At 40.5% G+C, this 26995-nt stretch overlaps 1 protein-coding gene across 3 annotated transcripts; it reads right to left on the minus strand.

Moving 5' to 3' along the window:
- Nucleotides 1–438: 438 nt before the first annotated feature.
- On the minus strand, nt 439–20805 carry CUNH5orf63 (chromosome unknown C5orf63 homolog). 3 transcript variants are annotated; one of them, XM_021150610.2, is made up of 6 exons: nt 20771–20805; nt 18814–18914; nt 7874–8051; nt 7435–7552; nt 3555–3611; nt 439–2929 (listed from the first exon to the last, which is right to left on the minus strand). In XM_021150610.2, exons 3-6 carry the CDS (start codon nt 7897–7899, stop codon nt 2750–2752), a joined length of 381 nt encoding a protein of 126 aa, XP_021006269.1. In that variant the 5' UTR covers nt 7900–8051; nt 18814–18914; nt 20771–20805; the 3' UTR covers nt 439–2749. The 3 variants fall into 3 exon arrangements, with proteins under 3 accessions (XP_021006269.1, XP_021006268.1, XP_085689509.1); XM_021150609.2 differs by having other exon boundaries at nt 20747–20785; XM_085833383.1 differs by lacking the exon at nt 20771–20805 and adding an exon at nt 19595–19621.
- Between the last annotated feature and the right edge of the window lie 6190 nt (nt 20806–26995).

Here is a 26995-nt window from a genome sequence, read left to right on the forward strand (position 1 = left end):
CACCATTCATGAATCAGCAGTGGCCGTTAGATCCAAGAAACCACGAGGCTCTGCTACTTGGCCTTAGTGGAAGAGACAAGAAGTGGACAGAAAACTACCAACAGAAGTTCTTTGGTAGCATTTTTTTTCTATGAAGTCATGACAAACAATGACCAGAAAAGAGTGGCAAGGTGAACCAATGCCATACAATAGTGTCCATTGTCTGTTAGATTATATTTATACCCTTTTTAAACATCATGTGTTCTTTCAAGTAACCGCTTTAGCAAAACGTCACATACCCACTTTCCAGGCTGCCTCCAGATAAACACCACATGTCTATTCTCAGCAAAACTTTTCTTTCACATGTCTGCTTCAGCAAAAATATTCTCTCATAAGTTTACAGAAAAACATCACATGACACAATTGAGTCTTCAAAGAAACTAGAAATTCCCACTTCAGTTTGACCACCTTGTAAGTACATTGTAGATGTATTTTTATTTTTGACAAAGGGTCTTACTATGTAGCTCTGGCTATCTTGGGGCTACTATGTAGAGGCTGGCTTTAAACTCAGAGAGATCTGATCTGTCTGATTTTGCTTCCTGAGTGCTGGAAGTAAAGGTGTTTACCACTGCATCTAGCCATATTATAGATTTTTTCAGTTTGAGAAAAGTCTACCATTTTTGTTCATATTTTATATTTGTTTGTATTTTGTCAGATTTGGCAAGTATCAGAAGGTATTCACTTAAAAGAAAAAACTGTCTTTTTTCCCTTAAATCAGCTCCCTATGAACTTCTGTGAACTGTTTGTGTGTCATGAGCCACTGGACCTGTAAGCGCTCAGTGTGAGTTGGTGTTAGAATTATAGAATACTGTAGCTCGATATAAGCAATTATAAAGCAAGTATAAACAAATATAAAGCAAAATATGAAGCACTATTTTAACTTTAGTCTCTACCTGTCCTAGCTACTATGACAACATGGCAATACTAAGCATAATATTGCTTCAGAGGAGCCTGATTCCAGGCTTTATGGCCAACCCTAGTGTTTGAAGGTTTGGCTTGGAGTACTTGAACTCTCTGCTCAGAGACTCACTAAGCTGAGGTTGAGGTGCTGTCTAGGGCAGCAGTTCTCACCCAGGGCTAGGGATACTTTGAGATCATTGATTATTGGCAGGTATTACCTCCTTGAAGTTATGACTAATGTGTCCATGTTCCTGTTGGCTGTTGTCTCAAGAATTATTTACTTCCTAGAGCCTTCCCCCAGTTTCTTGCTATGTGACCCCAAACTGGCAGTTCACAACAGAGAGATTTTCTTGCCTTTCAGGCTAGCTAGGAATGACCTCTTTGACTTCTGTGGAGCTATTCAGTGGTTTACTTAATTAGAGCAGGAACACCCAAGATAGTCCCCTCCTTTTGTCAAATAGTATAACAGAGCTACACTAAACTCATTTCTCCTCACACTCATAGGGGAGGTAATTATATAAGGGTGAGGACACCGGCATCATTCCAGAAGTTTGTCTACCATGAGGCTCAACAAGTATATGGATATTTTCCTTGCATTCATGGGTATGCTTCATGTATGCGTCTACTGGATCTCATGGAGCTGGGGTATGGATGTTTGTGAGCCAAGATGTGGGTACTGGGAAATGAACTTGGGTGCTCTGTTAAACTAATGAGTGCTCTTAATCACTGATCTATCTCTCTAGCCACTATAGGCTTTTTTTTTTAAATAGTGACTTTGGAGGGCTTACTTTGTGCTGTACCCACAGTAGCTGGAATTGCTGTATCTGAACCACTACATAAATCCAGAGAACATTAGAAATGTCAAGATTCTGGCCCAGTGGCTGGGTGACCATGGAAAAGTTCCTCAAACTCCCTGAGCTTTAGACTCTCCCTCCTGGATAATGAAAGGACAATGTCTAAGGCTAGTGGGCTACATTATCTATAATTCTAAGACCAACTCACACTGAGCACTTCAGACCCAGTGGCTCATAACAGACAGTTCACAGAACTTCATAGGGAGGCGATTTAAGCAAAAAAGACAGTTTTGGTTTTAAGAGAATTCATTCAGATGTTTGCCAAATTTGACAAAATATAAATCAGAGTACAAAAACACATGTTTAATACTTTATATAAAATGATACCTTATGCTTAGGTATGTTCAGTTATGATTAAAATAAAAATTTCCAAGATACAAAAATTTGACAAAGTTACTATCTTACAATTAGTTGAATTAACTTAATTGATAACTTAATGCAGTCCTCAACATTACAAATCAATCCCATGATGACATGAACACCTGAGTCTGCTATACACAGTCTGCAGGTTTAGGTCTCTTTTCTCTTTCTGAAGTGAAGCCTTTTTGGCTAGGACAATTATTCTATTCCCACCAACAAAAGTGAGCACTAATTTTAAACAGGTGTTATTAAATTCCACTAAAATAGGCTGCATGCAGATGTGTTCATTAAAACATCCCTTTCTCAGGGCACAGTTATTAAGAATTCACATTCTATTTTAATGAGTGTAAGAACATTTACTCCGCTAAAGTTAGGTTCCAGGGCTGCTCGGCAGCAGGACTGCAGAGCCTGCTTCCAATCAGGGCACTGTCCAGTGCATGAGAAGTACATCCACAGTCACAAAAGGGAAAAATAAACTCAATACACAGACCTCTTCGTTCCTACAGCTTCTCCCGCTCTACAATGTATTCTTCTTAGTTCACAAGATGCCTATAAGTAAACTTCTCATCTGGGTACTTGCATCAATGAGAAAAATATCAGTTTGTAGCCAGCACCTGCTGCTCAAGTTTCAGAAGCTGTTTTTCAAGCTTTGAGGTATTTACTCGATGCATCATCAGAAATTGGCCATTCAAATGGAAGACGGGGATGTCAAATTTATACCTTTCATACCAAGTAGAATTTTCTGGAAGTGTGATGTCCACCTCCTGTAAAATAAACTAAAACATGGATAGGTTTTAGCACTCCACTTTATCGACCATGGACCAATGCAACAACTGCAGTGATATGCTGACCCAGACTTTGTAAGGCTGACAGTTTTCTCCTGTTTGTTGTAGTCCACAGCAAGCCAATGGCCTAAATTTACAAAGTCTGACTGATTCCATTACATCGTACTCTACATTCTGATTTCCATCCTTTTCAGTTAAACCTGCTCCATCCAGCAGCAGGGCTCTGCTCTGTTCCCGATGAAATAAAACATGTCCCAGCTGGGAAGTTGCCTAGAAATCAGGACATAAGTGTCTTGGTGTAAGACTAGCCAAGCTACTATGGCTTGTTAAAGGAAAACATATCATGGAAGTTACAGAAAGATAAAAGCAGTGGGACCCAAGTTTAAAGTAAGCACGCATCCCGTACCCGATAGTTAACTCTGAATCACTGCAAGAAACAGTGAGAAAAAAGTCGAGCATTGCTCAGGTACTGAATTCCATGGGAATTAGTACTGGGCTCTCTGAGGAGCAGAAGCAAACTCTAAATGAAGTCATGAACTCTTTTCCTAAGGAAAGATCCAGGCAGACACTTTCTACAGTAAACTAGACCCACCCCGTTCATACACATGAAAGTTACCCTGTCTTTATAAGGCTGGAGAACTTCTTTAGCTTCGTCACACAGCGGGCATGGGGCCTACAGGAAGAACAAGATGTTAAACCCAAAGGCAGGTGTTTGGTATAACATCCCCCTCCCCCATGCCAAAAGGGGGAAAAAAAACCACATCAGAAGCATGTTACACTTATTTTAAAGGCTAGTTTTCTATTAGATTAATTATACTGCTTTAATTCCAAAGCACATTATAACTACAGAATCTCATAAATAGCTACTATTCCAAGATAGTTGGCTCTCTGCATTTTTCGGTTGTTGTTTTTATTGTTTTATATATGTATGTGTACCTACTGGCATGTGCTTATGTGTGCATATTACATGCTCCTTAGTTTTCATTAGCCTATCTACCTAGCTAAGGGCTCTGCCTTTTCCTAAGTAAGGAGCACCTTGGTGGCTTCATACAATTGACCTAAATGGTTTATGTCTTTTCTGACCTAAGAGTACTGAACTTCATCAGCCCGTTTTTCCTACTCAGTCCAGAAGAATAATTCTATCAGAGAACCGTGAAATAGTGACTGCTCTACCCTTAAAAGGAGAGAGGGATTTTTTTCTTCAATTCAGATGAGTGTCTGTAGCATTTCACAGTGTTTTTTTTCTGTTTTAGTATTACAGGTATCCACAGTGGACTAATGTTCTACCTGAAGCATAGGCCTCGCTGATGTTTGTACTCTGCAGCTGCCTTGTGGGAAAGGTGGGGGAGGACACAGATCGGCAGTCATTAAAGGTCTCTTAGTCACTGTGCCTAGAGTCTAGCCATAGGTTCTCTTCTGTAAGCTGAAAATAGGCTCAGCATTGCTGCTGCTGCTGCTTGGGTAAAAACTGCTTTTTAATATATTACAAAGAGCTAAGCTATCACGTAGAAGACAGGCCTTTCCCTTCGGCTTAACTCAGAGCATGTTTTGAAATAAGGATTTGGATATTTCTAGATCTTTTTGGCCAGATTGAGCTCATAAATTGCTATTAGCATTAACAATAAACAGACTGTGGCTAGTTTGTTACTGCAGGGCAATAAAAAATTTTCTGAGAGTGTCAAAAAGTCAAAGTAAGAGCTTAAAAGAAAAACCAAACAAGACTGTACTAAGTGAAGATGTACCAGATGCCCTTCTTTATAGTTTGCTCTTAGAGTAGAGGCTTCAGAGGAGTGTTTTGATCTTACGAATCAGGCTTGTGGAAGTCTGTACAAATTAATAATGCAAATATGTCAGTGTGTATCCGCCAAGAGGCTCATTAGAAAGGAGGCCGCCGTCAGGATGGCCTTTCTGATGATTCTCCATGGCACTTATTCATCTTGTCTTGAACTGTGTGCTAACACACCCTTCCTTTCTTATAGCAAGAATGCTATAGTTTTGTTCCCTAGGAACTACTCTTGTCATGTGGCTAATTCCATCTTTAAGCAAGAAAGGTGAGCACTTGACACGGCTGCAAACCATCAGGACATCCTATCTCTTTTGCCTATGATTGGCTCAGGAGTGGGCCAATCAAAAAGAGCCAATATGATGATGAATTCAATCCAGAAGATACAAAACTGAAACTAATAATAATCTTATTTTTTTGAATCAAGCATTCCCTGGAACCAGAAACCAAAACTACCCAGAAAAATCTCTTGTTTTAAAGTCAATCTGGAAAGTGCACTCTACTACTTGTCATAGAAAAAGGACAAATTCTTCACTTTTCTACTTATTTTATTGGATGCCTATTACTTACATCTTTTTTTGTTTTTTGTTTTTTTTTTTTTTTTTTTTGAGACAGGGTTTCTCTGTATAGCCCTGGCTGTCCTGGAACTCACTTTGTAGACCAGGCTGGCCTCGAACTCAGAAATCTGCCTGCCTCTGCCTCCCAAGTGCTGGGATTAAAGGCATGTGCCACCACGTCTGACTGTTACTTATATCTTGCTACATACTTTACAGTGTTCTATATACATATTAAGAATGAATGGGAGATTGGGTTTTTGTTTGCTTGCTTGATTATTTTCTGGAAATGTTCTTGGCTATTTCACCTGCTCTTGGAACCAAAAATATGGATGGCAACCACAGTCCAAATAAGTACAGCTAACTTCAGGGGCTACTGTCTCAGATAAAGGAATATTTTTGGTTCTATAATTTCTAACAGTATAACATATATTGATGATGTAAAAAGCAATTTAGATGAAATATTCTCAACAAGAAGTTCATTTTTTTAAAATTAGTTTAACTTTGCACTTGGTGGAGGGCTTCAGATAAGGTCTTGCTATGTAGCCCTGGCTGGCTTGGTACTGGCTATGTGGCCTAGACTTGTATTGAACATGCTACAATCCTCCTGCCTCACTCTGACTACCAAGTGCTGGAGGACACAGGGGTGGACCATCACAACTGTCAGACTTTGTTATAAGCTAATTGTCAGGATGTAAATTATGAAATGGCTAAAATCTGAAAAATTATCAAGAAAGACCTTTTGTTTGAATTTCTGTGTTTAAAAAAGTAACTTCTGATGTCTTCATATTTCTTTTTGATTATAAATTCCACAAAGTGATGCTAATTAACAAAACCAGACATTACTGATGTTTGTACTCCAAATTTCCAGGGTGAAAAACTCTTAAAACATTTTCCACCAAGGCTGGGAAGAGATGTCTGAGTGGTTAAAGCACTGGCAGTGCAAGGTTGGGGCCTGGGGTTCCGATCCTTAGAGCCCTTGTAAATGCTTGGTGGCCACGCTGGCTTGCCAAAGTCTGGTGCTTGTAAGGCAGAATCAACTGAGAGACCCTGCTTCCATAAATAAGGTGGAGAATGACTGAGGGAAGACTCCTGATAACAACCTCAGGCCTCCTGCACGCGCGCGCGCACGCACACACACACACACACACACACACACACACACACACAGATAAACCACCCCTGTAGCTTATAGTAGTGCCAAAGATAAGAAAACAAGCACAATCAGTCTTCGCTCTTCATTCTTATTTGTGACTTTGCCTATGTAATAAAGTTTGCAACCCCCAAACAATACTGGAAGCACTTCCACAGTCAGACACGAACACCCTTATGCACAAAACTATAAACAGTTTGAGTTGCCAGTTGACCTGACATTTCTAAGTGAGGTCCAATGAGGGAATGCTTTGCCCTTTGCTTTAGCGCCCATTCTATAAACATAAACTAGTATTCTCTTAAATACTCCCATGGGTGCTGTTGAATTGCTAGTGGCATTTTCTATTTATTTATTTATTTGCTGTTGTGTTTTTTTGTTGGTGACTTAAAAAAAAAAAAAAACAACAAAATCCCCTAAGCACGGTGCTAAAAGAAAGCTGTGATGTGCCTCATGGAGAGAACTCAACTGTTAGACAGGCTTCCTTTAGGCATGAGTAGTGGTGTTGTTGGCCATGAGCAAAATGCTAATTACTAAACAGTACGTATTGAAGACATCTTTAAACAGAAACTCACATAAACTAAAGTTATGCATTTAGTTGGTTCACAAAACTACTGTGCCCAGGGGCTCATGGGAACCCAATCCAGTACTTTCCTAGGTTTAGTATTTGCTCAATGTTGATGGTGTTTTCTAGGACATAACTACCACAAATAGCAAGAACTGACTTATTTCTAAATAGCACAATTTTAATCATCCTAACTATAATCTATAGTTCTTTTTAAGATGTAGGGGTAAAATGACCACCATGTGTATTAGTGTACCCTTGATAACTGAGAAACAATGAAATGATAATGTCTCAGGAAGAAAAACTGAAGACCAGGTCAGAAGAGGTCTTCCCACTTCTTTTCTTTACAGATTTGACCCCTTCTCAGGGATATACATAACCTTTTCACCTAACAGTGATAACACGTTATTTTTTAAGTTGTAATTTTGCTTTTCCCTTTGGTACCTTTGTGAATAAGGTCAGCACAGGCAGAGCTCTGTTAGAGGCAGAGAGATTTCTCAAGAGTCCAAAGGAGGATTTGGCAATCTGCAGGCTCTTTCCTTGAAACCAGAGCATTTTAATTCTGCCAAAAGAAAAATAAGCCAATAAAGTTAACACACCATTGACTCTGCTCTTTAGAATACAAGTAGGAACTTGCAAGCTCATGATTGAATCTGAAAGTTTCAGAAATATAGCTCGGAATCCAGGAGTGTCAGAGAGGCCCAGATGTTTGGCAAGTGTCCATAATAAATTCACTGTACTCCAGGCAAAACAGAATTTAGAACTAAAACCCAAAACAAACAACAATAAAAAAAAAAAAACCCAAACCCTATTAGTTTTGTACCTAATCACTTGGTTTCTAGAAGCAAATTTCATGAGTTTGTTAATTTGAATATGAAATTACCTGTCAGCTGCAAATGCTATAAGCATCCTGATAACTCCTTATAAGTGGGGATGTCCTGAGACCGCTTTTAGTTCTAGGACGGTGGGCTCACTCTTACTGGCAAGCATGCAGCACCACCCAGGCCTTCCATGGTAAACCCGAAAGAACAAGCCACCTCCAAGGAGATCTCTGTCTCGCACTGAAAGAGATGGAGAAGCACAGAGCTGTAGGTAGAGAAACTAACAGAGAATCAGTCTGAGTTAACTTGCGAGGAAAAAAGTCTGTTCCACCCTTTGAGAAGGGGTCTAAAAGGGGAGTGTCATGAATTTCAAACGCTTCATACACAAACACACTGGTGTTTTTATTGGAGAGACTCCAGAAGGAACAGTTTAATAGCAGCATGTCAGACAATGGGCTTTGAAGCTCCCTTAGACTGCTCCTTTGCTTGACTGAGACACCCTATTATTCCTAGTTATCCCACCTAGCTTTGTAGCTAAATCTATAAGTGTTACAATTTAACTTCTCAAACACACATGTATAGTTAGTTACCTTTCCCACTTATCACTATTTCCAAGATGAACTTCCTGGGATCCTATTTCTTACTTTCCCTTTTCCTCTCCAACTCTATTTCCCAGCTTCTTTAGGTTGACCAGCTGCATCTGTGGCTACTCTCCGTCTATCCTTACAACCCACAGCCCTTCCCCACCAGCAGCACTGCATCTGCTCTTTCTCCATAGGAAGCTTACATACTTAATCCTTATTTTGCCCTAGAACTCAAATCCCTTCCTTGAAGAGTCTACCTTACCAATGCTGGCCAGCATGTAACTCCCCATCCTCATATTCACAATATTTTTGTGAATCAACCTAATGCATACTTTTATTATAAGTGTTTCCACTTGAGACCGTCCCTTACTACTTACAATTTCTGTCCCTTTCTACTACAGCAGAGCTCTATAAGAACAGGCACTGCTCACACCAGTATTCCTCAGCACACACAGTCAATGTGCACACAACAGGTACTTATATATTTGCTTGAGGGCTGAAGCACTAGAGTGAGCCTTTCCCTCCTAACCTCTCCTCTGGTCAATTACTCAGTGTAGACAGCAGTCATTCTTTAGTCTCCCTCTAAACTAAAGGTTGCTGCTCCTCAGGGTGCCTATTGACTCTGGACTGAAGAGCTGCAGTTGACACTGCCACCACTTCAAATCTCCTGTGCCCTACTTCCCAGAGCAGAGGATGACTGTATTACGTGCTACTCTCCCCTGGCTACTAGGCCTCTCAGTGTAAATTAGCTTTAAACTTATTTCAGACCAAACGATAGGACTTTAGAAAAAACTACCAACCTATATCAAACTACAATAAAGACCATAGGACAAAAAGCTCAGCCACTGATCCATGAAAGCAACGATCTTCCCTTTCCTCGTAAGCCTCTACCCTTCCACTTCTACCCAGATTTCCCTGCTAACTAACTGAACTGCAGGAATCTGCTACTTAGAATTACTTTGGAAAGTGAATGGAAGCAATGCCACAATATTCTGTGAGATTCTCAACAAAGTGTTAAGTCTTAGCATCCACATTTTCTGTGAATTCCACAGCATCAACAACTCCAAAAGATGAATGTAGTTGAAAATACAGCTTTGACTGCACAGGACATAAATGAAGGGGGAAACTGGATTTTATAGGTAGCTATTTATCTATTTGCCCCACATTTCTATGCATAGGCAATTGACGTTTAGTGGGTAGACAGGCATTTCTGGATCACTGGATTTGGAAGGACTCTATGATACCAGTGGCACTCTCTTGTAAAATAAGATGGTATTAAAGAAATTGTACTACATATGGAGGAGATGTAAATGAAAAAAAAAAAAACCCTAGCTTTATAAATGGTAGAGGTAGAGTCCTTGGAAATGGGAAGGATGGGGCCTTCCTTGGCAGTGTACCCAGACTCTAACCAGGATTGTGAACTGCAGCTACTTGCTTTGGTGGAGGGAAGAAGATTTATTGATGTTTGGCTGGAAAGGAAAGGAAAGGAAAACTTATTACTAGCTGACTTGAGACTGAGGTGTTAAGGCTTTAAAAAAAACCCCTCACATCCACAATGGAAAAGGGCTTCAGTATTTCCAACATGACAAAACACAGCATGTGGTCTTGACTGCAGCCAAGACAAATAAAGCCTGCCACAGTAAACAGAGCTGCCATGCATTCCAGATTGGGTGGAATATTTGTTCAATAACCAGAGAGCTAGGCAGGGTCTTCAGTGATGCTACAGCCACTCAGTTTACAACTACTGCTGCGCTCTCCTCCCCACTGCTGCTCCTCATGCACTTTTAATTACTTAAACCTGGCACGTTTATTTCCTGAGCAAGGCATCAATGCTATGCAGTTTTACAACTTGCATATTTTAATGGTCTATGGTATATGCATTTTTACTATATTGTTCAATTAACTTATTTCTTTCATAGCAGTGTATTATAAATTTATATTAGAGTCTGATATGAAGAAAAAGCTCCTTACTCTTTACCTAGACAGATATTAAAGCTAAAACTTCTTAACTTGAGGTTCACTTATGGCTGTAAAAATTAAATGAAAAGATGATATACTCCAATGGGAACACTTTAATGCTCTTCTGAGATCATTTGACTAACCCTGTAACCCCAACACCATTGCTGTCAAAGTCACACTCACCACATCGTGCCTTCTTGAAGTAAAATCTTTATGTGGACTACTCTATCACTGTGACATTTTCATTAGTTCGATTATTTTTGAACCATATCTTAGTACTATAAAAAAAATCCTGAAAAGTGGTCTCTGCCTATTAGTTCCTAATTGTGAGTTGACAACATTTCCTCCCAGTTCTCTGTACTGGAACCGAACCTAGGGACTCATAAATGCTGGGCAAAAGCTTTAAGAGTTTCACTAAATAGTCCAGGCTGCCCTTGAACCTACTCTGTAGTCCAGGTTGGCCTTGAACCTGCACTCCTCCTGCTCTGGCCTTCTGAGCAGCTGAGATTAAAAACTTGTATGACTAGGCCTTACCGACAGCATTGTTTTAAAATTATGTCACTTTAGTCATGAAATGAGTGTTCCTATTATACAGACAGAGTTTTGTCCTTTGTATTTTGTTATATGTCTCTGTGACAGGAACACAAAGAACTGCGCTCATAATATCAAAGAAGCACAATTGGGTCACCTTTGTCATAGACTGGAAGAAAGTAGAAAAAGCATAAAACTGGATTTAGAATGTGCTTAAAGAAAATTCTGAAGCCTAACAATAAAGATGGTGACTCCTGCTGTTTCAAGTCCAGTGCTACTCAGAGGATCAGATCCCCTAAAAGAGAAAGGGAGACTGGCCTTCCAACACAACTCAGGCAGACTTCATTGGTCTTTATGGCAGAATCAAATACAACATGGGGGGAGGACTGATTGGACCAATTCAGCCTTCCTTGAAGCATGATAGAGAAGATAAGTTAACTTTATAGCGTTTCCCTGAGAAGCACTGAAGGGCACACCATGAAAGCAACTGATTATAGTACAGGAAGATGCTATGGTTGTTTGAGCCTTTATTAAGGATTATTCATTTCAGCATGACGAGCTGCCCAGGCTATGGCTGTACATCACTTATGTAGGACTCCTGGATCTTTCAAACACTGTATGCATCTGATTAGGAGGGAAACAACATTGTTCTCGCTTGAGTAGAGAAACTGACCTTCACTGACCAGAATTTTACTCATACAAAGAGGCCTTTGGCACACCAAAGCTCTAAGCTCACATAATCATTCATCAGCAAGCTGCAGTGTTAGTTCATGTGCAAAATCAAGAAGTCTATCTAAGCCCAGGTACCACCTTGGCTATTAACAGATAACGCTGGAGCTTCTGCACAAGACTATAATGTAAATTTAATGCTGAGCTGACGTTAACCAAATACTATTATCATAGCTCTTGCTGAACCTATGTTCTGTAAAGAGAGCTAGCTTCAAGGCTTCTGTTTAGTCATTTGTGCCATGTGAGATGTTAAATGCTCCACTTCATATGCATTACCATCTTGGTATAGCATTTCTATTTTTACCCAAATGAAAAGAAACACACACCCTTCTTTTAGGAACAAACCCCCTATTTTGTGGGTTATGTAATCAGGTGAGGTTGCTGAAGTGATGACTTGGGTCACTGGGTTCTACATAGCCTATTAGGGACAAATGATGCCCCAGCACTCATCTTTGAGTCTGCAACCAGCTGTATTTGAATCTTAATCGCTTCTGAATAAATCGGGATGTAACCTAAGATCTTGGATACAGGAACAGGAGAGCTCTGAGAGGGCACTTGTGCAGCTGGAAGTGATGAGGAAAGGCACCACTGTATGAACAGGGACAAAACCTAATCTTCCCAGTAAACAGATACTCTGAGGTGTCAATTCCAAGGGGTGCAGGTTACTAATGTGGGTGGAATCTCGGGTAGTGCTCCTGTGCTTCAGCCTCACAGTTATGGTAGCTGGCCTGGGAAACTAAGACAGGATGTGACAGCAAGGATCCTGATATTGAGTTGTGGGCTACTGTATACAGCACACTGCTCAGCTTCACTCTGACTATGAAGTTTCCCATGAGTTTGGGGAATTCATCTTTGACATGGTTGTGCCATATGAACAAGACACATTTACTCACGGCTTCCTTAGCTCCCCTCAGATCATGGAATAGAGACTGGACATCTCTGTTTCAAGTCCTTTGGTGCCATATTATTCAACTGCATTTACACATAATCAATCTGGAAGAACATTTTGAAAATGTCCTTTGGCTGTTTGAAGTTCAGGACTTGTCTATACAGTAAGATCACAATTTTATTAAAGTAATAATTTACATACCTACCATTTAATACATGAACACCCCTTCTAATTCTCAGTAAAATTAAGCAATTACATTTCCTTCATCTATTCTAATGATTAGTTTGTTTCTCTCAAAATAAAACTTACATCAACTTCATACACTACATACTAGCAACAAGAATTCTAGATGGAGTTTATGGATTTAGAAGGATGACTTTTTTGGATATTTTATTTACTTACATTTCAAATGTTATCCCCTCTCCCAGTTTCCCCTCCGAAAGTCCCATATCCTATTCCCCTCCCCCTGTTTCTATGAGGGTGCGTCCCCGCCCCCCACCCACTCCCACCTCCCTGCATTGGCATTCCCCTACATGAGCATTGAGCCTTCATAGGACCAAGGCAGAAGGGTGATTCTTAGTTGAGATAAAAGTTATATCATGCTTTATATTAGTAGCAAACTCATGACCATTTACTCATTAATTCCACAGTGATGAGGAAATAAATAGGTGAAAGTAAATAAGAGATGATCCTCACTGATGAAGAGCTAAAAATATGGTCAGAATATTAACATGCACAGACAGGTAAACAAGGAAGACAGGAGGTGTAACAACGGGGCATACAGAGAGCTTCAAGAGAAAGGGAAAGATGAGTACTATGGGCTAAGGTTGTGGATAGTGTTACCAAAAGATTTGAAATCACTTAGAGTTTATGGACATATAAACAAAATAATAAGTACTCCAAATTTTGGGTTGGACACTTGCACTGACTAGTTTTGTGTCAACTTGACACAGGCTGGAGTTATCACAGAGGAAGGAGCTTCAGTTGGGGAAATGCCTCCACGAGATCCAGCTGTAAGGCATTTTCTCAATTAGTGATCAAGGTGGGAGGTCCCCTTGTGGGTGGTGCCATCTCTGGACTGGTAGTCTTGGTTCTATAAGAGAGCAGGCTGAGCAAGCCAGTAAAGAACATCCCTCCATGGCCTCTGCATCAGCTCCTGCTTTCTGACCTGCTAGAGTTCCAGTCCTGACTTCCTTTAGTGATGAACAGCAATGTAGAAATGTAAACTGAATAAACCCTTTCCTCCCCAACTTGCTTCTTGGTCATGATGTTGTGCAGGAATAGAAACCCTGACTAGACAACACTTGATACAAATTTTGAGGGAAACATGAATTGAGCAAAGAGATAAGGAATAATGGAAATAAGCTGATAAGTCCCAGGATGGGACTCCCGAAAACTTTCAATAATTGTCAAGCCATGTGTGATTTGTCATGTATGTCTTCAAAACCACTGATGGGTTTGAACAATGTTTATTTCTGAAATTTTGGAAGATTAACTTGTTAGTAGTTAGAGAATCATTGAGACTCAAGTGGGTAGTGACATATAAATGTTTGGTACTCAGGTGAAGAGCCAGAGCTAATGATAAAAATTAGTTCTTCTTGGTATAACGATTGTATCTGCAGCTATGAAACTAGATGAGATGATCTCGGTAGGACAGAAGAGGAGGGCTCAACGTAGATCTTTGCGGCAATCCAACTTGTAGTGATTGGAGAGAGAGAAGCTAGGACAAGCCATATAACCAATGAGGAGGTAAGAGGAAAGCCAGAGAGTATGTCTCCATAGAGGCCAGTGGGAAGGGCTTCCAGAATGGAGGAGCAGTCCATCGCCCAGCAGTGATGAGGGCTTGTCTAGAATGGGACAGTGAAACTCGACACACGAACCAGAAGATACGTACCTGATATTGCTCCAAAGGCATTAATCCTATAACCAATGTGCTACCATGCCACAACCACACTGGTTTCTGCCTAATTTACCAAGCTAAAAGATATCTTGGGTATGGACAGAGATAGCTGGTGGAAGGAAAAGAGTGGAGACAAAGATTGACTATCTTAAAGTGAATACTTAAAGAGGACAATACATTTAAAAAGCTGTATAAGTAAAAACAATATAGAACCAATGCTTAATTATTGGCTATGAAATAACTCTAAGAGGTTTTTATAACTAATGACAGTGATTTTTTTTCCTGAAACTTTGTTTTTATTGGGCCCAGCAGAAGACTTAATATTCTTAGCAACAGAAGTGTCAGAAGTGAGATACTGAAGGACTGAAAAACACTTCAGCTATAGCTCAACATTTCAGGCGGTGAACACTACGAACACTGGACAGCACTGTGTCTACATAAGACTGGATAGCACACACTCTGCCATCAGGTCACAGATTACGTCACTCAGAAACTTTCAGAAAATCACAAACCTGGACACCCAATCTGAGCTTTTCAAAAATAATTTTTCCACTGATAGATTTTAAACAAAAGACAATCCTCTTCCAGTGGCCCTTTCTCTGTGCTTGCCTTATTATTATGGGTAGAAAAAGCAGTCATTACTATAATAGTAATGATTTCCTCAAGCAGTGTATATCAGAACAGAAGCCCCTTAGCTAAGGAAAGTGTTAAGTTGACATTATTCATCATCTTACCAAATAGTTCTGAGTAAATTTGCTGGAGAGATCAAAATACTTTTAAATAAACACAATTCACACTCGAACTTATCAACTGGAGGAATTAAGCATAAGTAGCATAATTGTTCACTTACAGCTATGAGTTCATCTTCATGTAGAGTTTACATTGGAATTCTGTGTTTGAAATCCCTGGATTTATTTATTTGTGAAGATTTCACAAACATAGATCCCAAAAAGAGACACAGCTGCCACTAACATGTTCTAAGGTACAAAGAAACTCATCTCTTTGAGCCTTAGTTTTGCCAACTGTGAAATGGAAATTCTACTATTTGTCCTGATCTCTCATTTTCCAGAGACTCAAGAGAAGCATGTTCACAGGTTTTAGGTCTCAAATGTCCTTGTGACCCAAGAAAGAGCAATCCCACACTGAAGAAATGGCATAGGAATGGCCCATGCCTGCACAAGGCCTTGAACAATTTTCTATCTTTGGAAGCTGAAAATATGCAGCTCTTTGGAGAAGCTCAGAATTCCTTTTGGGATCCATGCACAAGTGTAACCATTGCCTACTGTCAATTGTTCTCTCTTTACTCATAGCTGGGAAGCAGTGGTTTCGGAACCACTACACTGGGAAGTGGGGAGCTGATAGCAGAGTGGTCAAGCACTCATCTGGGAACTGTTTAATCATAGGAGTTGGACATTCTATTAGACATACTTAAAATGTTATTTTAAATGACATATCCTACTCATCTCGGCATTCTTCCCCTTGTGCAGAAGCACTGTCGCCTTGGCCTTGGTGTGGGGTAGGCTGACAGGAAAAGAATCTTCAGGGCAGGTAAGTGTTTTAGTATCTTTAGAATGTAGCAGTCACTCCTTCCAGAGCATTACGTCAGAGGAGTCTACTCCAGAGTGGAATTGGTACGTGTGACAATGTCAAGAAAAGGTTTCCAGAAAACATCCAGCTAAGAAAAAGAAAACAGTGCTAACCAAGAAAAGTCATGTACTCCACAGTATGAGCCTCCGCAGTATGATTCCTCTAGGGAATCCTAGACCAATTATCACAATGGGGTCTGTGCGTGCTGCCTTCTTCCTTCTATCCTCCATCCCAAAGATACTGACTCAGCAACTGGCCTAGAGCCAGAGCAGCATAGTCCAATTCTGAGTGCAACAATGTGCAGCTCAGTTATGACGTAATGGCTGCAAACCCATTCCTGAAAGCAAGAAAACTTAAATAGTGTGCTTAGCTTATATTAGACATAGGGCTTTAACAGAGTTTAAAAACTAATTTGAAAGTTCCATCCTCCCATAACGATAACCTTAAGACTGAGGGCAAAACCATCTAGTTCAGGGAACGGGCACAGAGTGCATAAGGAATTATGCAGACTCCTTTTGACATTTATCCCTCTTACCCAACATGACCTTGTTCCTCTGATTTTTAATACTGACTCAGAAAGAAGACAATTTCATTAAAACGTTTTAGTCACATTATACTAAGATAGTAATACCAGTCTAATTGCTAAAAACAAATTTGCAATTCAAAATGTCTTCTATTTGTCACTAATATTCTATTCATTTCTAATTTATATGACCACATAAGACCTGCAAGGTATTTTGCTGCAAATCCAATAATTCATTAGTCTTTCACTATCACTAAGTCATAGGCCTGTACAACACAGAGTCTAACTTGAATGCTAAGTATTACCCACAATAGGCCCTGGAAGACCCTACAGTCTCCTGAGTCTTATTTTGTTCTTTCACATCTATCAGTAGAATATTTTGATACTTTGGAACTGAAAAGTGACTTTAGATAAGGAAACCATGTTTAATTCTTTTGTACAATATATTTTCATTTATTCCTATTTTTTCCTTGAACAAGGGCATATGCTTATATGTTTTATTTAAGGCTATTTTAAGGTTCATAAGAGAAAAGGAGTAAGTTTCAGACAGAAAAGTCTCTTAGTATGAATAAGGTTCCCAATCTCTAAGTCTAAGAAGATTCGCATTAGTTTCTATTTGAACATGAAGGCCTCTTTTTCCATGCGTATATTTCAGATGGCCTTAGCTGAATTTCTATAAAGTAATGTACTAGTAATGTACTTTCTCTTAGCTTAGCAAAAACATACATATTAAGAAGAAAAAAAAATCAAATAACTCAATGTCATGTCCTTTCCTCCTGACTGAACTAAAATCCATTTTCCTATTATTTTATTATTAATATGAGAAAGTACTGGAGCAATAAGAGGATGTTTATGTTTATAGCTGTAACATTCTGGTTTTGGATGCAATCAGGTTCACAGACTGCAGTATGTAGCCCTCCACGGTCCTGTTTTATATACATTTCTATCTATATAATAGGTAATATATATATTAAACCTCTGAACTTTGAACTCCACGAGGATGTTGTTAGTAAAGAAAGGAAATAAAAAACAAAAACAAAAAACCAGACAAAAAATTAATTGTGGATTTTCTTCACTGATGTTTGAGCAATTTAGTTTAGAATAAGTAACACGATAGGTTCATGAGACAGGATCTGAGACAGGATCAAGCCAAGATGCTGGTGGCCTGGGTAAGTTAGTAATTTGGCATACCTTCATAGATAATTCTTCAAATATTGGCTGGACAGATATTTGGGTGAAGAGCTGGGCACTGTAAGTCTGGAAGGAGTGCAGATATAGAGAGCTTTTGCCCTCTCAGTCTGCGTATCTAGCTCAACAAATGCTCTACAGTTTTCCGGGTGGATCTGCTCAGGTGTCAGTTTGGCGACAGTTTGCGGATTTTCAACCATACCCTTCCCTGGTCCAAGCTGTTAATGAACACATTACTTCTAACAGCACTTGGTCACTCCCTGGAAGGTGAATCTTGTTTATTTTCTCTCCCTGCTGCTTCCTCAGAGATGTTTTCATGTTCTCTACAGGTGTAGACTTCCCCCGAGGGACACTGCCTTTCCATGTCCATAGCATGAACTGAGTGTATGCAGTGAGTCAGGTACTAGAAACATAAAAGTGATTATTACACTGCCCCTCCCCTTAAAATGACCTTGGGGCAGAGGGAAGATTCACAACACAGCAGCACAGAAAGGAAGACTAATAAAGTAAAATTGCCATTACTAGATGCTACTGACGTCATGTGTTGGATACACTGAGCGGGTTCAAGTGTTGGAAGTTCAACCCCCAATATGGCAATGGTGAGGTAATAGAACCTTTAAGAAGTAGAGCCTAGAAGATATCTGATCATGGAGATCTATGGGAAGTAAAAGGGAAGGGGTGTTAATATTGCTTCTTTCTGAACATGTAAGTTCCCTTTCTAGTTTCCTAGTGTGATGGGCCATAGCCAGGGGACCCTTGCCGAGACTTTAGCATCCACGGATTTACATCTTGCAGCCTCTAGAACCATGAGCTGAAGTGGGATACTTTCTAAATACAGCAGACATTTTCATTTTTTCTTACATCTCTGGGAAGTTAGCTCTTGAAAAAGAACTAGAATAAAAAGAATACAGCCTTTGTACTTCCTGATCCCGGCACAGGAATGGGGTTAGACAGGTGCAAGCATGTATCAATGTGAATTAGCCACAGCTTTTGATTTTACATACCCCCCTCCCCACCCGCCCCAATAACTTTTCCCCTAGAACTTGCTACCTATACAAAGGGAAGAGTTATAGGAGCTCACACAGTCCTGCTACTTGTAGAGCCACACATACCTGATCCAAAGGGTATCCCCCCTCAAAACAACCGCAAACAGGAATAAAATCTCATCCAGGAACTATTCCAGCTGGCTTTTGGTTTCTTCTGATGTATATCCCTTGAATAAAGCCGTGCAAAAAAAATTAGATTTACAATAAGGAACATAAAACCCCTCACTACTTCATACCATATCACCTCAATGTCTTACTGTGTTTGAAAATCCCAAGTACAAGCACTAGAAACTAAATAGATTGGCCTGCTAGAATATATACAAGATATGAACTACAAAAGCTTTAATTAAAACAAACTTATTTGGAGGGATCTCTCCACAGTGCCTCTGGGTAGTGTTCCTGTGAGTACAATACAAGCAACCAACTGGAACAAAACAGAAACACAGCTCAATAAATCCTCTGAGTTAGAAAAATATTCATTTCTATTACTCACCTGTCAATAGTCTGTCTAAATAAAACTACATAGCTGCACAGTCCTCTAGCAAGAGAGACAAAAATTATTGATCCTTTTCTGGCAGGTAGCTTCCAGTGGACCAGAGCAAACAGAGGATATTTTGGGGGCCTGTTTAAAGTAGCCCAGAGATTTTAATTTTTCACAACTGGGCCTTTCTGGTCCCAGGCAATTCCTCAGTACAGCAGGACCCAGGATTAGGTTTCAACATCTCATATCAAACCATGATTAGTTCTGCCTTATCCCAGAGAAACAATAACTCAGCGGTTTCCGGGAAAGACTTGTTTTCATGCCTGGGTTGCTGCTGGTGGTTTGTTGAGACAAGGTCTTACTTACTATGCTTTGAGGGCTGGTCCAGACTTGAGGTCTGTCAGCCTAAACCACAGTGTTGGGACTGGAGGCAAGAACCCCAACCACGCTGTTCCTCTTGCATTTTATCCTCTGTTCTTTACCTATCATACACTTCATGCATATACTTCTAAGTATTGGCAGAGAGCATCATGTGCACTTTTATAAGCTGTTCCACAAAATAGTACTAAATGAGATGGCTGTGGTCTTTAAGAGTCGTCTCAACTTGTTCAGTGTCCAACCAAGACAGTTGGAGGGAGTGACTAGTTAGCCAATGTTACTGAAGCCCGTATTAGGTTGAGAAATGTACTAGTAGTTTTGGGATATAATATAGTCTCAGCACCATTGCTACGTGTAAGGAACTGAGAATCTTTGGGCCAACAGTGTTTTGTTTTTTAAAGAGCACTAAAATAGTTTTCCAAAAACACGATTAGTAAGAATAAGGATAAAGATAGGCAAAAACCCACGTAAAGAAAGCCTTAGAAACACCTGGATACCTATTCACATAAGTGGCAACTAATCAGAAAATCAGACGATTTTCTACCTTTGTGTCTTATTAAAAAGTGCATTAGTTGGTGTTTGTCAGGGGTGAGTGGCATGGCCAAGTACTAGTTGGGAACTGTGAAGTCTGATTTATTCTTTTATTGTCCACAGGCCCAAAGGGCTGCTTCTACCCAATAAAGCAAAGATGGGGTCCAGACAGCCGGGTCCAGAGGGGCTTAGCACTCGCAATGTTCCCTCCTGCTCTTTTCAACCTTTTCACCCCAATTAAAGGTCAACGTGGCTGCTCAAAACCACTTATTTAAAAAGGCAGTCAACTCAGCAGGCTGTCAAGTGTGATATTGCCACTTCATAGGATTCAATTAAACCCGGGACCAGGGCATCTGTGAATCACCGGGAGAAGCATGAGTTAAGACATTTTCTGCTTTCTTCGAGAAGCCGAATTTCTCCCTTCCGTCATTTATTCAGTTCCCAGAGCGCGCGTTTACAATCTCCCCCCAGTGGCTCGGGGATTTATAGCTCCCGGCTTAATTAAATCCCCGCTAACTGCCATGGAAGTCTGCAGCGCGCCGCACTGCGGAGGGCCCGCGGCCTTTTCCTGCGGGCGCGAGCTGGCGCCTGGGTACCTGCAGTGCTCACCGTAGCCCCGGCGCCATTACCCACCTCCGCCTCGCTCGGGCCGCCAGGCTGCGGCTTCCGCCCGCCGCACTTCCGCCGCGCGCCGCACTTCCGGCCCGCGGGCGCCGCCCTGCCGCCTGGGTTCCTTCCCTCCTCCCGGGTCCTTTTCTGTTCCCTGGGCTGCTGGATCCTACTGGCATAGTAGAATGGAGAGAAAGCCCAGCTAAACTGTATTGAAAAGAGAGAAAAGAGGAAGGGAGGAAAGGAAGGACTAGAGAAGAGGCTCTGTGTGTTTAGGAAACAGCCTGGGGGTTGGGAGGCAGCGTTTTGAGACTGGCCATTTTAACCACTCCCTGTATGCGTTCATTCATTTATTAAGGTAGTATTTACTGACTTCCTCTTCCTTTAGGCTGGGGCTGAACTGGGTTATAAGGAACAGGATGAGCAAAACTGGGAGCTGTACCTCCTCTCATTTACAACCTTATAATCTTGTAGGCAAGACAGATGTGGGGGAAAATTATCCTTTTAATAGTTTATGCATTTATTAAGGTTAAGCGTTTTGATGGGAAGGAATATGACTTGTGAGGAGATAGGCGTATCGGCTAGTTAGAGAAGTAGCTTTTGTGCCGGCATTTGACACACCTAGGACAGGGGCAGAGTGACTAGTATGGCTAAAACTTTAAGGGAATGGGGGAAGAGGGATGAAAAGAGGCAGAAGAGTATAAGCCCAAGTAGCTAGGGCAGGATTGTGTGTGCAAGGGGCCGCTGGAATGTTTTCTGATTGACTGTGTCTCTCTTTAGAAAGGGGAGCTGGAATAATTGTTTTTCTTTTCTAAGAAGATCTCCCTGCTTTCGGAAGATAATGGCTTAGTATAGGTGGACCAATCAGGAACGACAGGGGGTGACTAAGCAGTATAGGCTACAGGTGTGGTGGTATTTTAAGTAATAAGAAAATGATGGGTAATCAGTATAATAATACTCTAATATTTATTGATAGCTTACCCAAAGCTTGGTGCTCATTAACATATTTAATCCATATTTAAAGATGATGAAATAGAGGCTTAATAACTTGCTTGCCTGTATCCTCACCGGTAGAAAATAGCATATTGGAATTCCATTTCTGCACCCAGTACCTGTGGGCTCATCATTGAAATAAAAGCACTTTGTAGTCAGTGCTTAAAAAGAAAAAAGATAAAACAGGCTAGTAATGGGTTACACTAAACAAACCATATTGATTATATTATATTAGTAGAGGACACAATTTGAAAGTGGAATTCTCAAGTTCATACTTTATCACTTCAGCATTTGCCAACAGCCAAAGCAGGATTTGGGACCTTTAAAAAGACCTATGATTATTTTTGTTGTTGTTGTTGTTGATATGCTCTGATAAGTCCTAATCTTTCTGAGCAGAAAATGTCACTCTATAACAGTTACAACTAGAGTGTTTCTTAGGAACTAATTTGTCTAGAAAGCTATATGTATCTTGGGAGGGCATGCCTAGTGTACATTTTGTGGCATGATAGAAAAACTTCCTAGAAATGGAACTCCAGGTCAGCTTCCAATTTTCATGTTTAGTTGCTGGAAAATGAAGCTTTGTACAGTCAGTGGGTTGTCTGAATTTGTGAACTGAAGAGGAATGTTTCAGGAACGTCTCTCTTAAAGGTCATGATGATAGCTTTGCAGTGCTGGTTACAGGTAAATTTCCTCAAGGAGTCAAAGTTCATTTCCAGAGCTTGTGTTTAATTAGTAAGACCCTTTGGGGGTGATTATACAGCTTTTAAGTAGTAGCCCAGGACTTGGAATGTATATAAACAGTTTCTTTTGAGAATGGAAGTTCCCTGAAATGGCTGTGAAACGCCGAGGATTCAGCTGTCAGAGCCCAGTCATCTTGGGAATGTCTCTGTTAAGGCCTTTATCCCAGTTGAATAGTTTGGCTTCTAGGTCCACATTTCCCACCTCTCTGTGCCAAGCATAGGACCTTTGTTTGAGGAAATTTCTGGAGTTTGAACAGGAAAAATGATTATCTCAAAAAAATTTGGCCACAGCAAAATTATAAACATTTATTCAAGGGTCACAAAGTAGAACATTGTGTGAGTGTCAATGGCTTGACTTGGCATTCACTGAAAACAGGTCTTTGTTGAGACAGTCTGAACACATGAGAGCTACCACCATGCCACGGACACTCAGACACTCTAGCGGATTTGTTGGTTACTTCAGCTAATTAATCTCAAAACCAAAATTACAAATTTATTTTTATGGAAAGAATATTAAACAGGAGATACTTTCCAGCTTTTAGTATGTTTCAAAGGGTGTGATGGTAAGACTGAAGGTCTTTAGCTAGCACTGGGTGTGTCTGTTTTGTTTACTCAGAGTATTCTTTTTGCAGGCCTTTGACTGATGTATTGTCCTCTGTGGTCTCCAGTTCTAGCGTTTGTCCTGAGAACTGAAGTGGCTGTCTGTGTTCTCACGACTTTGGAACCTGAGTTTTATGCTTAGACCTCAAGACAGTTAGCTCAGTGCTTATGTCTGAGGTATCAGCATAACTCCAGGAAAAGCCTGCTTGAAAGGGCTGGTCTGCAACTCCTTAGATAACTTTAGATGATGCCTTATCGGTGCCTCCAGAAATGACTTAGAGTCAGCCCTTCCATTTATGGTCTCAGAGGGGCTAGACGTGTGGGTGTGAGAGGCAGTAGATTCATCCTTTCCCCTTGGCTTTGTCTCTGAGAAAAGCAGAAGTAAAGAAATGGCTGTTGGTACAAAAGTGTTTCCTTCAGAATGCTTTAAGAAAGCAATATCTTGGCAGGGAGTCATCATCGTGCCTGCCCTAATTTACAGTAACCTGGGTTTGTGCTGCCACTCAAAGCACATGGACCCTGGACTTTGACTAGGAGGGACTATCAGTCATTGCCACTGTTGGGTGATACAATGGTAGAAATATTCAGTCCTTGGGAGGAGTTCCCTGGTGTTTTTCTGGGTTTTATGATGAGTATATTTGTTTATCTCATCCGTCACTCTTTCTAGGTTACTTCCAATGGCAGGAAATGATCTGAAAGGGTCAGATATTAGGTTATGTTTCAGGTCATGGAGAAAAACAGTGGCAGCCTCCCAAAGAAAAGCTGTGCTTCTGAGTCTGGGATGTGTTGGGTCATTGGGTCATTGCTGACTACCTCCAAGCCAATCATTGCAGGAGGAAACAGAATTATAAGCCTGTTCCACCAGGAAAGAATGGACCTCAGAAACCTGATTTCTATATCTCCTTTGACATTTTAAAAAACTCTGCTCTTGTGCCAGACATTTAGAGGAGAGTGAAACAAATTTCAAAGAGGAAAAGTGCTTATTTGTTTTAAGGCTTGCTCAAGTAATCCACTTATGCCATTTACATTAGTTAAACAACCTTTCCGTGTAAACACCATTAATTATGTAGTATAAGAGTCAAATAAAAATGCTAAAAAAAAAAAAGAAATTGTAGAATAAATTAGTGTAGCTTGAGTGGCCATACATTATAGAGAAATTGCAGAGTTTTACAGGGCTGGGTGTGTGATTTTTCTATTGTTTGAGCTATAGGATGGAACCAACAGAAATGACATTTCACAGATGGATACCAAAGCTGTTAAAGTTTAAACTCACACTGGCAGTGAAATTACTGTTTCCACAGGGGCCTTGACTCCAGCTTCTCTCTTTATCCATCTTTAAAAGACTGTGAGGTGAGGTTTGAGTGTCCCACGGATCTCCCCAGAAGATCTGTTAGAACCAGGCCATTGTTGTCAACTCCAGAATCAGTACCCTCCAACCTCCTTTTGAGTATAAGAGGAGATGGCTTGTGTCTGTGCTCAAGGAAAGGAACCAATGTGCTGCCTGCTAGTCATAAAGGAACGGGTCAGGCATTGAAGCTGCTGAAAGAATGGGGTCTAGTCGACATTGTGGTGATACCAGGGTAGCAGTGTAGACTCATAGCACTCTTTATTGACTGCTTACAATTCATCGTGACAGGATGTACACTTTTGTCATCCCATTTGTACAGACAAGGGGCAGGGGCTTAGAGAGAATCACAAATGACATGGAGATTGGAAAGCGTCTCCCACCTGCATTTTTCTCTTACCTCATTCATGTTTTTAAGTATGAATGTAAAGAGCTATGGCTTATTTCAAAGCAAATATTTTAGAATATTCGAGCACATTTTTATCATTTCCTCAGGGAGAGTTATATTTTACCTTGGGAGGCAGGAAATGGTTTTGAGATGGGAAATGTTTTTCATTTTTATGGATTAAGCCCGTCTGTTAAAATCACAAAAACAGGATCATGGAAGAGCATAGGGTTCTCACAGCATGAAGAGGAAGATGCAGTGCTTCCCCTGGCTCGCTGATGCGTACCCACACCATCAGGAAGGCCTGTTCAGACAGACAGGGCAACTAGCCAACAGGAAGAGCTACTCTTCAAACACATTCTACCATGTTATTCTCAAGTATGCCTAACAACTTACTGCTTAGAAGAATTTTGAAGTACAATTTTTTTTCAAATAGTGAAAATTTGACCCTCCTTCAGAGAGAGATAATAAAAAAAAATTAGCCATACCATCTGCTATGTATGTTCAATGTAAAATTAAAGAGAAATTGTCTTTATTTATTCAGAATAATGCTGCCAGCATTAAGCACTGAAACCACAGTACTAAAACATGCATGTCTCCTATAGTGGAACTCACAGGGCAACAAGGGACATCAATGGTAACCAAATGGCCATGTTAGGAAGTATTTCCTACTGGACTTGGTGGAACACTGCATTGGTGATCTCAGCATTTACAAGGCTGAGGCAGAAGAATGAAGAGGCAGAGGCCAGTCTGAGCCACAAAGCAAGACCCTATCTCAAAATAAAACATCCGGGCAGTGGTGGCACACGCCTTTAATCCCAGCACTTGGGAGGCAGAGGCAGGTGGATTTCTGAGTTCGAGGCCAGCCTGGTCTACAGGATAACCAGAGCTATACAGAGAAACCTTGTCTCGAAAAAACCAAAAAAACTAAAACAAAACAAAATAATATTTATTGTAAATATCTCCTTCTCCAACGAGGGTAATATTTGTAACTAACATACTAGGAAAAGAAAGTGGACATGATATATACTGTATTTATTCATATTTTTACTTAAAACACATACACATCTACTTGCCAAATTTGATCCAGCTAAGACTCCTTGTTTGAGCACTGGTGTGGTAAACCTAAGAGTCACTTTACCTTTCTTGTAAAAAGCCCACTCTGAGTTATATATTATGTACAATTTTCAGTTTCAGCTACTTTAAAATGAAAGATATGAAGACACTGTGAAGTAAAATTTTAATTGTATTCATTTAGATTTTATTATCCACACAATCTTTTACACTTCTCTTGCTTAAAGCTAATTTAAGAACGATCCCCACCCACTTCCTGGACTCTGCGTGTCTTTCTAAAGCATTTAACTTAGCTTTCACAGAAACAACAACTCTCCTTTTATGCTTATATTCGAACAGTTTGTGTGATACTTAATTAAACTATATAATTATAGTAATCAAGTACAACTGTCATAAACAGGTCTGAGAACAAAAACAAGCCACACTGAGTAAGTACGGAGCTCAGCTGGGGAAGTGGAGTGGTGAGGATCCCAGGCAGGCAGAACCCACAAATGAGCATCTATCTCACTCTGGACAGTCAGTCAATACATCTTACAAAGGGATTTGAAAACATCAGATATGTCCCAGAGGAGCTCAATTAAAAGAGCTTCTATTAGAATTAAAAACTAATAAATATTTCAAGGAAAAGCAATGGGTGCCATAAAGGTCAGGAGATGCCTCTTGCTTTGGGAAGTCAGGAGAGGCCTTAGAGAACCTCACACGTGAGCTGAGAGGGAAGCCCCTTAGATTTATCTCAGAGAGGGGCGGGGGCTGGAGTCCAGAGGGAAAGCGCAATGCCACAGTGGCAGCTGTGTGAGGCCTGGGGGAGTAGGTGTTGAAAACGAGGAACTGAAAGAAGCTGGTGGTTGTGTGAAGATCAGGAGGAGGACTGGTACAGGACAAGGCAGTCGGAAGCCAGACCACTACACGACAGCTCTTAGGCCAGTGGCTCTCAACCTTCCTAATGCTGCAGCCCTTTAACAAAGTTCATCATGTTGTGGTGACCCCAACCGTAAAATATTTTCATTGCTTCTTCATAACTGTAATTTTGCTGCTATTGTGAATTGAATGCAGAAATCTGCGTTCTGATGGGCTTAGAGCCCTTCAATCCCCCAAAGGGGTCATAACCCCCA

This window comes from Mus caroli, unplaced genomic scaffold, assembly GCF_978045245.1.
Source record: "Mus caroli unplaced genomic scaffold, Mus_caroli_1 scaffold_19, whole genome shotgun sequence".
Lineage (NCBI taxonomy): Eukaryota > Metazoa > Chordata > Mammalia > Rodentia > Muridae > Mus > Mus caroli.